The sequence below is a fragment of the Ylistrum balloti genome, unplaced genomic scaffold (assembly GCF_031769215.1).
Source record: "Ylistrum balloti isolate Yb309-2 unplaced genomic scaffold, AGI_CSIRO_Ybal_v1 Utg369954, whole genome shotgun sequence".
Classification (NCBI taxonomy): domain Eukaryota; kingdom Metazoa; phylum Mollusca; class Bivalvia; order Pectinida; family Pectinidae; genus Ylistrum; species Ylistrum balloti.
In genome coordinates, this window is record NW_026782055.1 from 280,617 (window position 1) to 295,141 (window position 14,525).

Genomic DNA, 14,525 nt, shown 5'->3' on the forward strand with positions numbered 1-14,525 from the left:
TCCCATCAACAATCATCATTTGTCTGGTGGAGAAAATAGTGAAATCAGTAGCATTGAAAAAGTTGTTTTGAAGAAACAAATAAATGGATACCACACTGGGCATAAGCTCTCCCTAAATCTTTTGAAGCTCTCCTTATGTCTTTTGCACTAGGCAAGTTAAAATAAAAATAAAAACCAAACTTGTATATAAATATCCTTTAATTATGCTTTTTATTAGAACAAGGTAATATATCTTTGATGAATCAACAACTCCAATATGATTGGATTAAATAATACAGGACTTAGTGGATTATTGTGACAGGTTATACATGATATGATTTAATACATTTTAATTTGAATACAAGAAAATCACCAATCCATGTTATAACAAGAAATAATGGATTCTAATGGATAGATACAGTGGAAACATCAGACAGCTAGGAACCCTCGTATCTGGTCTGGCATCAGAGAGCTAGGAACCCTTATATCTGGTCTGGCATCAGACATCTAGGAACCCCTTATATCTGGTCTGGCATCAGAGAGCTAGAACCCTCATATCTAGTTGGGCATCAGAGAGCTAGGAACCCTTATAACTGGTCTGGCATCAGAGAGTTAGAACCCTCATATCTGGTCTGGCATCAGACAGCTAGGGACCCATATATCTGATTTGGCAACAGACAGCTAGGAACTCTTTATATCTGGTCTGGCATCAGACAGCTAGGAACCCTTATATCTGATGTGGCATCAGAGAGCTAGGAACTCTCATATCTGGTCTGGCATCAGACATCTAGGAACCCCTTATATCTGATGTGGCATCAGAGAGCTAGGAACCCTTATATCTGATGTGGCATCAGAGAGCTAGGAACCCTCATATCTGATGTGGCATCAGAGAGCTAGGAACCCTTATATCTGATGTGGCATCAGAGAGCTAGGAACCCTCATATCTGATGTGGCATCAGAGAGCTAGAACCCTTATATCTGATGTGGCATCAGAGAGCTTGGAACCCTCATATCTGGTCTGGCATCAGATAGCTAGGAACCCTTATATCTGGTCTGGCAACAGACAGCTAGGAACCCTTATATCTTGTCTGCCACAAGACAAATAGAAACCCTCATATCTGATCTCCCAATAGAAAGCTAGGAATCCTCATATCTGATGTGGCATCAGACAGCTAAAAACCCTCTGGTGTTTTTTTCCTAACAATTTGCTATCTTTAAATCATTCCTCTGAAAGCTATGATTTACAACCATAGCTCCCTGCAGAATTACTGGTATATATATTGATAAAGATGGCAGTGACATCTAAATACAATATATATATTGCCAATGTGAAGCTGTCATGATCATAGCCAAGGCACATTAATTTGAAAAACTGAAGATAGATATTTTTGTGGTCAGTATACATAAGTTTGCACAAAACAAATCACAATACCTAGGTACATGTAAAAGAAACTGTCAAGTAGATGACTTTTTTGTGAAGTCATTGACCACGGGATAGAAGTGTTGAGGGGAAAAAAACCCTCATTTCCATGATGAAAATGTTACCATGAAGGTGGAACACATCAGGTAACCAAAGAACTGCTACAACATTCAAACAAGTAATTTAAACACTACCAGATGTAATCGAGGAAGATGGAGCTCACTATATGTACCAGGTAACCAAGGATAGTGGAGCACACTACCACGTAACCAAGGAACATTGTAACAGGTAACAAAGGAAGTTGGAGCTTCTTACCACATAACCAAGGAAGGTAGATCAAACTGTCAGGAGCCAAGGAAGGAGGAAAACACCACCAGGTGTAACCATGCAAACCACCAGGTGTAACCATGGAAAGTAGTTCATACTACCAGATAACTGAAGACCGTGGAAGGTACCGCTAGGTAAACAAGGGCAGAACACACTAATAGGTAAAGAAGGTGGATCATACTACCTGGTTAAAAAAACGGGAAAAACAAGGGCATAAAATATTCTTAATACAACTGCCAAATTTATTTCACTCTAATCATGATTCTTTATCTGTTTGGCCAATACCCCACTGCATTTTGAACTTTGCAGTTGTATATCGAGATGATTCTGTCAGGATAACTTTTAACTGGAAACAAGTAGTGAGAAACAGACACTGCAACAGTATAATCAGAGTGGGGAATATATTCCAAGCATGAATCAGAAATTTCCAACAAAGCAGTATCTTTTGACTGTCAAGTCAATATGATCTAATAATTAGTACAATCAGATATTCAAATCTGTTCTTCCTGTTCAATCATTTCAGTTATCATATTGCACATTAAAATTCATCACAAAATCAAAGATGATAACACTGCTGAACAAAATAGAAATATGAACAACCTGGCCACAATACACAGATACATAGCTGACTAAGCACATGACATAATTTTCACAGGGAACTGTTCCACATGATGTGATTACCATATTTACATATAATAATCTGACAAAATACTAAGGTGAATAAACAAACAAAGTTAAGCTTTTTGTCATTCTCCCATAACCAATATTAAAAAACACAAACAAAATGTTTATTAAACAATATACATATATACTCCTGATGATAGCTCCCAATTTTTCAACATATCACAACAAGTCTGTATCAAAAAGCACTCTATCCTTATAATTAAAGGTTTAAGATGGATATCAATTTCACATAAATACTTTTATGTTTTGCAATGCCAATAAAGGTGTTTATATGATACAATAAACTTTCTGAGGTAACACTGATTGGTTGGAAATGCTACTACGCATGATGCAAAAATCGTCCTAACAATTAAAAAATGAACTGGTACATTTATAGAGGCCGTTCAGAATTGTAAAATTTTCATTAGTTCAATAAATTTGTTTCATTACTATCATCTGATGAGCTAACAATCAGGCCAACAGTAACTTTTTGTGATAACTTCACACTGCTATGTTTGACAGGTTGTTGTTTGACCTAACGCCTAGAATCTCTCAGCTGTCCTGAACATAATTTTAAAACAGCACAGTTTGTTGTTTTTAATTATTTAAGCAATACATTACTAATTATTATTCAAATTACTTATAACTGAACATTTTTAATCTCAAAGAACTGAAAAGTTCACTGAAGAAAACTTACAGTGAAATGAATGTACATTCACACATATACAGTACCACCTTGAAAATCATGGAAGTAGCAACTCATGTTTGAACATCAACTTTAAAAGATTCTCACAGTTGTACAAGGCTAAAACATAAAACTCCTTTCTACCAACAAATTACAGCAATTCCATTTTACTACACATTAAAACTGTAAAAAAGTAAAACCCAGAATTTACAACATACATACACTGTAAAAACGTCTTCACTGTCAAAAATTGAGTGTAAATATAGTAAGAACTTTATTATGACATCATTATGCTATCATTTACTGCACTAGAATGGCATCTTTTAAGTTAACACCAGAACGTTCTCAGAGCAACAAAAAAATCCTACTACTCGCACTATATGCTAAAATATAACATGTACCAATCCTGTAATGTCTCTTTATCATCGCTTGGAAGTGTTGTCCTAAGTACATAATTAATTAATGTTTACAGCTACCGAGAGATTTTAAGCCTGAACAAGAATCAATCCATTAATAACCTGGGGTCTACACACAATTTCAAGTGGTAGGGTCTGACAAAAACTAAGATGATTGCAGCTTAGTCAGGTACATGCATCACTAATACTAAAATGAAATCCTACCTCTTTAATGATAGGAACTGGAATTTCAATAAGATTTGATTGTAAATATGAATACTAGTGATCAACATTTTTGAAATTCAGACCAAGCACTCACAGACATATAGATATGTGTATTATCAATCATTTTTCTTTATCTTCACATTCTAAAAAACCTATTTGATAAATGTAGCGAAATACAAATGTCAGTTATACATAACAACGTCTGTCAACAGCGAATGTTTACAACACCTGTGAACATGTAACTAAATAGATGTTTTATTCTCACATTACAAAGTAGGAATGTGTGTTCATCTTTTAATTATTCCTAATATATACACAGTATTGTAAACTTCCAAAATATTTATATTTTTTAATATGTGTATTAAAAACAACATTTAAAAACTAACCTTTCCATGATATGAATCATAAAAATCAAATGTAATAGCTCGTGTCAACACTTAAAATATTACAACCTGTCCACATGTACAAACTCAAACTACCAGTACTCCGTGTCACTTTGGCATTAAAATGTGTCCAGCACAAAAACAGCATGCAGTCTATGTATAACAGATTGATAGCAAAACCATGATCAGCATCAACGAAATTTGCTATAGCACCATCAAAATGATTCCCACAGAATACAACTACACATGGGGGAAGCAACACCACAGACAAATGGTTATCGTGCTGTTAATATTAAACTAATAAACTACATCTATAGGAGGTATCATAATTGTTCCACAGCAAGTCGCTGTTAATCATCTTATAATTGTAGTTATTTTTTAAATTCAAGCCGTATCACACTTTCTGGTGATGGTTTGAGCCAATATAAATACAAAATAAACAATAGTCATGTATCGTGGAACATCTTGCATGATATCAACTCAGGTTATTTTTCTATACAAATCAGGACACATACAAATTTAACATACAGACAGATCCAAACCTTATTTCATTTACAGCGATACTATGATACTTGTTTTTTTTAATCACTTGTTTTGTTTAAATCGCTTCTGTTTGTTACATAAACCGAATTGTCACATTAAACTTTGAATCAACATGGCCACTGATTGATACTCACAGATGCTTCAGAGGCCAATAACCATGTACAATTGTAATGGAAAACAAAGTATCCCTAACCAGCCATATAAAAAACAATTAATGAATTTGAAATTTAGGATGAAATTAAAAGTGAGATGGACTTTAGAGTATCAGGTTTGTATTGTAGATTAGCAAAGCTTCTAGTGAAATAAAGGTACTATGAAACAGAAGCAAAGATCAAGATATGATTTTTGAATCAGATTAAGGAAGCCAAGTCTATTTTTAAATTGTCTAGTACACCAAAACAAGTTCAGAACAAGCATTTTGCAAATGAAAAAATCGAAATTTGGCTTTTAGTGCAAATATTCTTGTCCTTGATTGCCTCACTCCTTGGTAGCAAGATCAGTATCTGTGGAAGTGCTGAGGTCAACCAGAGTGTCTCCCTCTGCTGTCTTCTTCTTGTCTTCACTATCAGAATCCTACAAAGAAACCATTAAATATGCTTCCATGTTTATTTAGCAGCATGCTACACAAAACACTATTATCATCACATGCACAAACAGCATATCATAACATAGTACACATACTGTAGTAAATAGCACATCTGTATTATTTATCACAGTTCATACTTTAGAAAAAAAGGATTTCAAATCTTCTTAAATTAATTTGGCTCCAATGTCATAACATTAACACAAATAGAGTGGACTTTCTTCAGATTGTCAAATGACTTATTTACATACTGTAAATTCGTGTACTGGACTGATCCTCAATTAAATACTCATTTATGATAGAAGATATTAACTGATAGGTAAATGGGTTAGACATATCTTATATTGTTATTATATTGTTATCACATACAATTAGTTTTTTAAATTAACTAATATATGTACTGTGCACTAGTAAAATTTTTACATGTGATATATGTATCCTTTAATAATGAGATAAAGATTTCCTGGAATAAATGTCATCTATTGATAATTAATTGAGATATTAATGGCTATTTTAGTTATAAACAAGAAAAATAAGAATGTAAAAGTAAAAAAAATCCCAAATGATTAAATCACAAAACTGATGAAGATGAATTAGGCATTAACGATGAATCTTGGCATCATAAATCCTATGCCAATTGCTGCAAACTGATATCATTATAAGATTCAAAATGTATGTTATAAGCTGACTAGCAGCATCTTCAAAATGGTTTAACAAGTAGTGTCTTTTTAATGATCAAACAACTTATACAACATGTACAAAATGTCATGGCACCAAGAGATACACAGAAGTGAGGGAGAAAAGAAACATTGTATACAATACCTCACTTCTTTTCATTCCAGTAAGAAAAATTAACACCACCACAAGCAATACGAAAACCAACTAATAGGAACAGGCATACAAACTACATTGTCAAGTGTCATGCATTCAGCTTGATGAAAGTTTACATTTTCTAGTTATTTTCCTGATTAAAATGATACAAAAATTGTATACTGCAGGCTTTAAGTATTTTTCCATGGATTATAAATAAATGTTGTAAAATCTGACATCAGTCCACAGATTAAATGGTAAAAGTTTTTTTTTCTATCTAATTGGATTTTGTGTCAATTTATCAACTTATTCAACAATAAGATCTGGATCTTGAGATTTCTTAACATCAAACCGTTTTTACAAAATCAATGTTCCTATTAAGTACTCATTGCTTATTAAATCTAGTGTTGAGCATTGTGGCGTGGACCAATATCAATTTTATCACATTTTGGTCTGAAAGGAGACAGGAGGAGCCGAGCATACCTGGCAGAAGGTAAGTAAGATATATGATTTTGGAGCCCTAGTCCATTTCCCACTCCTCATTAAAGTAGCTGGCTGGGGCTTCTGAAGGCATGCCGGAGTTGGAGGACTCGGAGTCCGAGGAGGCATGCTCAGAGGAGTCTATGTCTATGGTATGAGATAGAGCATAAAATGATGAGTTTTTGGTAGATACACTCCTACTATTAGTAATATTACGAGTAGCAGATACTCTGTTAGTCAGTATATCATTTATATATTTGGAGCTTGATGATACACCACCAAATTTGCCTCGTTTTACCTCGGAGTCTGACGAGGAGTATGGTGTACTGACACTGCTGCTGGACGAAGACGTTCCTGCTTTTTTATCACCATCAGGTTTGGAATGCTGTGACTCCTGGCTGGAATCTTGTTCTAAAGTCCAGTCTGTAAACTCCATAGTCTGGCGAGGGGAGTCAGCAGCATCCTTTACCTTACCAACCAATTGTAAATCATCCCCAATATAATCATCCCATTCAAATGTGTCCTGCACTCCATTGGAGAAAAAAGTATCATCACCAGGGTCAACAAATTTAAGGCCGCTGTTTGAGGGTGAATCCATGGGAACAGCATCCTCAGGAATGGTTGTCAAGTTTCTAGTAGAGGTGTGTTCTGTAGGTGGTATAGTAGTGCCTTTAGATATATAGATCTCCCTTGCAATATCATACTCATCTCGAGGGGATCCGTCTCCACCATCCTTAACGTTTTCACTGTGCTCTGACGTAATACTAGATTTCATGCAGAAGGCATCCTCAATGCTCTCTTTCAACATCCGCAACTTATCAGCCTCACTCCCATTCACTGTTCCCGTTTCGTCTTCTTTTTCATCGTCAGATCTGTTAAGTTCAACAAACTCTACACTGTTAGCACTTGCACAGCTAGTGGTATCTTCCTCATCATCTGTTACTTCAGCGTTCATCACTGTGTCCCGCTGACTTAATACATCTCCCTCACCCTTGGTGGGAGTAACAAGTCCAGTCAAGTCTCCTGGCCCACTATTCTCAAGGGACATATCTACAGAGAAAAATTCACTGCCAGGATTGATACTTGCTGCAGTGACATATTCTGATGACACATTTCTCGAAACAGGGGTGCTTGTCAACTGGAATGAGGAACCAGACGAAGATGGTCCTTTTTCATTCATTGTCACAATCACTTTGTCTGCATATTCTTCTGTTTTAAATGATGGTGAATCAGAAGGGGTAACTGCTATTGCGTGATCATCACAAGCAACATTTTCATCAGCAGTGATGATAGATGGTTCATTTTCTGTGAAGTTTAAATCAGTTCCTAGAGTCTTATGCATTTTCAAACTGTCAGTATCAGCAATATTTTCAATATTCACAACACTATCAGTAACTTCCCTTTCTTTTGTCTTTATAGATACTTTATCGTCCCCTTCAGATTTTTTGGACACAGCAGTAGCAGCATCATTGGGCGAGGCACTTTCCCATTTATTCTCAAACTCTGCCTGCAGTTCCTTTTCACGATCATGCATTATTTGGGACATCAAGGCACTAACTTCCTCCATTGCAGGTCTCTCTTCTGGCAGCATCCAGCAAAACTGCATCACTTCATTTCTATACAGAAACATGGAACAGAAGGGAACATAAATGTTAGAATGTGATTTTGTTGTACATATTTTACAAAGAGCTTTAATTTTGTCAAGGATTCAGATTACAGTTAGCATTATCACAAACAGCAGTGAGAAATGTAACTGTAATTTGAATCAAATTTATAATACAAATAGAACTATTGTTAATAGAATTAACTATTGTATGAACTGAACTAATCCGTAAATCCAGTTTGTTTTAAACACAATCTAATAAAATATTTTGTTATGGTAAACAGCCAATTTCTAACATTATTGTTAGATAGTGATTTACATAAAGAAATCCTTGAAAGTTCTTCACATTGGTATAACTGCTAAATGTGTATAATGTACATTTAACTTTATATATAGTTTAAACAATATTGTATTCAATAGTACACATACATATACAACATCTGGGATAAGAAATCACGTTTAAAGCTTTTAACTTACAGTCTCTGTTTGGTTTGTCCTTGAGAAGAGGTTATAGGCAATTTGAGTGTTCGGTCGATAACAACCTGTTGGAGGACCTCTTCATCCTTCAGTGAGCTGTATGGGAGTTTAGCCATCTCTATCACCTCCCACATGGCTACCCCATAGGACCAGACATTGGCAGGCTTAGTGAATTCTGACACCTGCCATATGTGCTGATTGAGAGTGAGAGTGTCTGGGGCCATCCATCGTACTGGTAGCAGATCTCGACCCGTATCATAATAATCTTCCTGTCAACATTAGAAAGTACAAAGCCTTTTGAAACTGTACATTCCTTATCTATTCAGAAACAGAAACAAACATTATGGGTATCAAAACATTGATAATGGAACTTTCTATCAAATTCCATGGTCAATGAAAATGCCATACTTTCAGCATATTACACAGCCAAATTTTTGCATTTTTTTTTCTTTTTAATTTGAATAAAAACAACTAGGGACAAAGGGGAGTCCCCATAAGAACTTCAGAATGATCATGTGTGCCAAGGACAAACTGCTAAATTTTTTTTTCATGAAACTTTAAATTGTCAAAATCAAATATGACCATCTTGTTTAACAGGCACAACTAGAGACAAGGGAAATTTCACATGATGTTGCAGAAAGAACCATCCAATACTTTCTGAAAAACAGTAATAACAACCAAAATGACTTTCTGTCAGTTGTTTTGTTATTTATCAGTTTCAAATTTCAACATGTACAACTTGGAGTCATGGGGGAGTCTACACCTGTGGTATGAAATTTGAGAAATCAACTTAGTCAAGAAATAATGGCAACAAGGAGGACTTTTTAAAGGGCAAACAAACAATTGAAAGACTGAGGAGTGATGGAGCACAGACAATTGGATCAGTTCATCATCTTATGACAGATAATTAGGAATGGTAAGTGCTAACAATGCTCATTATATCTCTCCCATATCCTATTGCTACTTACCCTATGCTGGTCTTCAGAAATTCCATAGTCTCCTACTTTCACTTTAAGATTTGACATCACTAAGCAATTACGACATGAGAAGTCACTGAAAAATAAAATTTAGCAAATGTTTCCGAACAAAACCACAGCATAGTGAACTAAATGTAAATTGAAAGAGGGTACATGTCTCTGGTAAATAACTGGGAGCAAGGTTCAAATATACTGATAACTGGGAGTTCTATTTTGGAAGTTGGATGTAAAATTCTTGAAATCCTAGCCTGGCACATTACTATCAAATTGAATTCTTTGGATGTTTAATATAGATAATAATCTCATAACTGATGCACTGGACTGGCAAACAAGGAAGGACCAATGATTTCAAGTTCCTTGCTTACTTTGTTTTTCATGGTATTAAGAATGGTTCAATGTCACATTAAAGGGAGAGATCATTAACAAGCAATGAGAACTTACTGGTGAATATATCCATATTGATGGAGACAGGTTAGACCATCTGCCATGTCTGTTATAAACTGTAGTAACACGCCTCTCTTCACCAGGTCCTCCTCCTCATGGCGGTGACGCTTCAGATAACTCTTCAAGTCACCCTAAGGAGAGAGAATCAATAAATATTTAAAATCTGATACCAGTTTCTCTTTCATCATATTTAAGCAAAACATCTCTACATTTCGCAAGACTCTGTAGAGCATTGCATGAAAGTTAATATTTAGCCAAGATTCAGAAACGCATAAAATACACACAATTTTCATGTTTATACTGACACTTAAATCACATCGTCAGTAATCAAAGATTAGATTAAAGTTCAGCTCTACTCCCCAACCCTGTGTTAATGATATCATTCTAACGGCCTATAAGAAATGTCCCTTAATTAACTATTCTTATGTTTACATATTTGATGTGTGTGGATGAAGTATTTGACCTTGACTTTTTCTCCGCTGGCCTTTAAATGACTTCTAAATTGATTCCTAAAAACTTGAATTCATAATGTCATAAGTATTTGATGCAATGACCTTGACCTTTGGTCAGATGACTTCTAATTTGCCTACAACAAATTTGTTTCAACCAATTTACAACCAAAATTTTCCTTTAACCTTTTTGCTTTATGACTCTGACTTTTGAACCATTGGGTCAGTTGACTTCTTATTTGATTTCAACACATAAAATCATCAACTGGATGCAAATACCAAGGGTATAACATAAGGTATACCACTCCCCCACACACATTCACACACAAGGTTGAGGTGAGCTAAACGATGAGAAAAAACATGTTTTCTCTCACTAGCATCTTGCAATTCTCTGACCATACCTGATGTGTTGAAAGAAAGATTACAATGTAAAACATAACAAGGATATACACGACATATATAACAAAATCATCCTGAACGCAGGTAAGGAATAGGTTCTAACATATAAGTAGTTCATTTCTTATCAAAAACATAATCTCAAATTTACAGAGAAACCTTTTAAAACAGAGAAAGAAAATATCTAAAACCAGCTTTTAGAACAAAATTAATGAAAGTGAAAACAATCAAGACGTCAAAAGTTCATATCACATATGAGAAAAGCTTTTTTAAATGACAACATTGTGACAACTATAGAATCTTCCCCAAAAGCCAATGAACAAGTAATTATGCTTTAGTGAGCTTTCAATTTCTTCATGTTCTCCTCACGTGTGATTGTTACTTGGCTCCATCCAAAGAAAGATACATCAAAAGATTACCTTTGTCACTGTACCATTGGAACAAAATCAGGATGACCAACTTTCATAAATAATTTAGTGTTCATCTTGTGAGAGCACAATACATCAGATCTGCTTACTACTTGCCAACTGTGTTTGAGGCAGACAAAAATAAACCAAAATGTTGACATCACATAGAAGTACGGCTTTCGTAAATCTAATTTGGCCAAAAATGTGACTTACATGAGGAGCATGCTCCAAGATGACGATGAAAGGGTATGTCTCTGTACACTGACCCAAGAGGCTGACTACATTTTTGTGATCCAATTCTCTGTTGAAAAAAAAAGATTATATTATGGGTCATTCTGATATGTATCATTAACAGGAAGTCAAATGAAAAGGTTTAAAAACAGGAAACATAAAAACATTTTATAATTGTAGCATTCTTTGAAGTTTGATTATTGCTTAATATGCATAAAGTTCAATCAGGATTCTATGTGAGAAAATTTCATTCATTAACTGCTTATCGAAAATCTATTATCATTTCCTAGACAATATTGCCTAAGGGCAATTATGTCATCGTTGATGTTTTGTGACTGGAGAAAAATTAATAAAGGATGTGGAGATGACTCAGAAAAACTTTGATAATGATGTCTTCTACCTAAATGGTACCATCTCCTCCAAGAAGAGTTGTCTATCCGACATAGCTGCATCATCCTTCAACAGTTTTACTATCACTCTACTTCTTTTGGATCCAGCCAAAATTTTTTCTGCATCACCGACCAAAACCTGTCATAGAAAACCAACATAGCCATGGAACAAATTTATTATCATAAAGCTGAATGGTCAGAATGTATGTGTATTTTTACATGTACTTCCAAATACAAAATAAGTATATATTCATCTCTGTAAATCAGACCCCGAGTAAAATTAGTGATATTATTTGTTCCTGGCATAATTCCAAGTCAACTTACGTTAATCAAAACTTTTTCTCAGCTGTAAACTGGTCTTGTCTAGTGCATTCTCTACACTAGTAAAAATTTACTGTGGAGCTGATATTTATATCGATATTAAATGACTGAAGTGGTAACACCTTCAAAACTCATATAAGTGTGTTTGAAGCTCTTTTGAGTGAGATGTCATACAACTTAATGACTAGAGATATGTAGAAAAGAAATGGATATTTTTTCGTCTGTTCATCCATTCAGTCTCAAAATAGTCTGGCACAGGTGACACTTTACTGTAGGTAATGTTGGAATATCAACACCCAGTCATATTAATCACTATTAGAACTTACCTGTCCAAACCAACCAAGCCCAAGTTCCTTAATAAATGTGAGCTGAATTCTCTGAAAAGGCTTGAATGTAGCTGAAAAAGCATAATGATTTACCTATGTAGATATTTAATTCATGTTCAGAAAAAAATCCTCACAATTTACAACAATCTGAAAACCACTGAAAATACATCCTCACTAAGAAGGTATAACAGTTATACATGTACATAGTAGCATAATATCTGTGTCCCTTCACAACAAATTCTATAAAAGTTTTCACAACAAATTCTACAATTTAACTTTCGAACCAAACATTTACTACAACACCATATCCTTGTACAAGTATTTCAGTGAAATCTTTTATATCGTAAATGTTCATTAAACTGAAGACAGTAGATTACATGTGTAACAACAGCTAATAACAAAGTAAAAAGCACCCATTTTGTATGACTGAAAACATGATAATAAGAAGTGTGTTTACTTATTTGGCGTGCTGCTTCCTTCTGCCACTCCTTGTCCACAGAAGTTATACGTGGCCTGAGAGCTGTTGCTGTTACAGTTTTTGCAAGAATGTCAGGCAAGGGTTCAAAGGTCACATTGGAAACAATGGACGAGTCAACCGACTCATTTGTCGGTGACATAGAATAGTCATGCCCAGCCTCTTCATCATTCTCAAAGGACTAGAAATTAAAAAAAAAAAAATGTTCTTAATCATATGTATCATCTACTGTACATGTTCTACATTAAATATTGGAAATATTCATGTTAGAAATGAATTTTCACAAATGTTTCTGCAACAGCTCAACTTATTCAAATTAGTTATCCTAAGTTGGCTAATATACATGTATAAAACCTTGCATATTAATATTACAAATCTTCATTGATTAAGGCAGACATTATTTCAATTCCAAAAGAAGCAAACGGATTTGAACAAAATAGTTCTGTTATCATTCCCGAACAGCCACATATATATATATACAATCAAATTTGCACTTCCTGCTTTGTCAAGTATTTTTACCGAGAATGGGGCTGATCGCTTGAAGAGATGGCACAAGCAACCAAACAGAAGGGTGACAGAGCACAGGGCAAAGCCTGCTCCAAGAATCAATGCTGTCTCCAACATTTCATTGCTGTATTATTCCCATGATGCCTGAAACATAAAGAGATGTACATTACTCCATTTACAGTTTTAACTTAAAAATTATGTTAGATTTATTTGTCATACTTACAAAAATGTTTATCTCCAGCTATCAAATTGTTTTCCTCTCCACATATTTGTATGTTTGATTATCTGATTTATCTAACAGACTTTTGGTACAAGAGAATAACAATAATTTGAAATTGAACTACCACATCAACATTACCAAATAGAATAGTTATACATATAATGGTACCAGCATTTCATTGGTTGTCTGATGATCTTACTGTAAATAGAATATTTTCAATGAAAGCATTATATAGTCGTAAAACTTCCCCATAGTCTACATCAACTTGTATCTGTCGAAACTGTGTTGAGTTTATCAAACCGATCTGTTGATATCTTGGGTCATTTTATTGTTTCACAAAGTCTTACGGCATTTGGGTTTCATCACGGAACAGCAAGGGGTAGAATCTATCCAGAAATATCCTGATTAAAAAAAAGCATCCGAATGACGTATCGAACACAAAGCAATTGACTTGGATTATGGAGGCAACACCTGTGTCCTGATATAATTTGTCACTGAACAAAATCAATGCAGGACATTGCTTACGCCCAATTCGGATTGAGATGTTACATTTAGACATGCTTGAAAGTCCGGATTACATTTGATCATCATATTATGAAATAAGCATTACAACAACGTCAACAAGGCTTACTCTAGGAGTTAAGTGAATCAAAAGGAGGCGTGTCATCACATTCCAGTGTTCAGTCTCTATCATTCTGTTCGTCTGCCATTTTTATTTTCTGTTCGGAACCTCTCTGCGTATTGTTAATCACTATACGAAAATATATGAGTCCTTCCGAAATAGAAATTAAAAGAAAACCGCTGAAAGAA

The 14,525-nt window shown here is 34.7% G+C and overlaps 1 protein-coding gene across 3 annotated transcripts; it reads right to left on the bottom strand.

The window, feature by feature from the left end:
* Positions 1-180: 180 nt before the first annotated feature.
* Positions 181-14,424, bottom strand: LOC132547450 (insulin-like receptor). 3 transcript variants are annotated; one of them, XR_009554120.1, is made up of 12 exons: positions 14,347-14,424; positions 13,508-13,639; positions 12,971-13,169; positions 12,514-12,584; positions 11,878-12,005; positions 11,460-11,547; positions 9,992-10,125; positions 9,542-9,626; positions 8,574-8,842; positions 6,792-8,109; positions 775-5,193; positions 181-738 (listed from the first exon to the last, which is right to left on the bottom strand). XR_009554120.1 is itself a non-coding variant. In XM_060211205.1 (11 exons), the coding sequence occupies exons 2-11, from the start codon at positions 13,610-13,612 to the stop codon at positions 5,098-5,100; spliced, it is 2,493 nt and encodes an 830-aa protein (XP_060067188.1). In that variant the 5' UTR covers positions 13,613-13,639; positions 14,347-14,424; the 3' UTR covers positions 181-5,097. The 3 variants fall into 3 exon arrangements, 2 of the variants coding, with proteins under 2 accessions (XP_060067188.1, XP_060067187.1); XM_060211205.1 differs by having other exon boundaries at positions 181-5,193; XM_060211204.1 differs by lacking the exon at positions 181-738 and having other exon boundaries at positions 5,103-8,109.
* Positions 14,425-14,525: the final 101 nt, after the last annotated feature.

Coding starts and splice junctions, on each gene's coding strand:
- LOC132547450 (XM_060211204.1), bottom strand. CDS start 13,612: ATGTTGGAGACAGCATTGATTCTTGGAGCAGGCTTTGCCCTGTGCTCT. Junction 11,548..11,877: donor GAGGAGATGGTACCATTTAG/GTAGAAGACATC, acceptor TTTTTTCAACAG/AGAATTGGATCACAAAAATG. Junction 10,126..11,459: donor TCTTGGAGCATGCTCCTCAT/GTAAGTCACATT, acceptor CTCTCTCCTTAG/GGTGACTTGAAGAGTTATCT.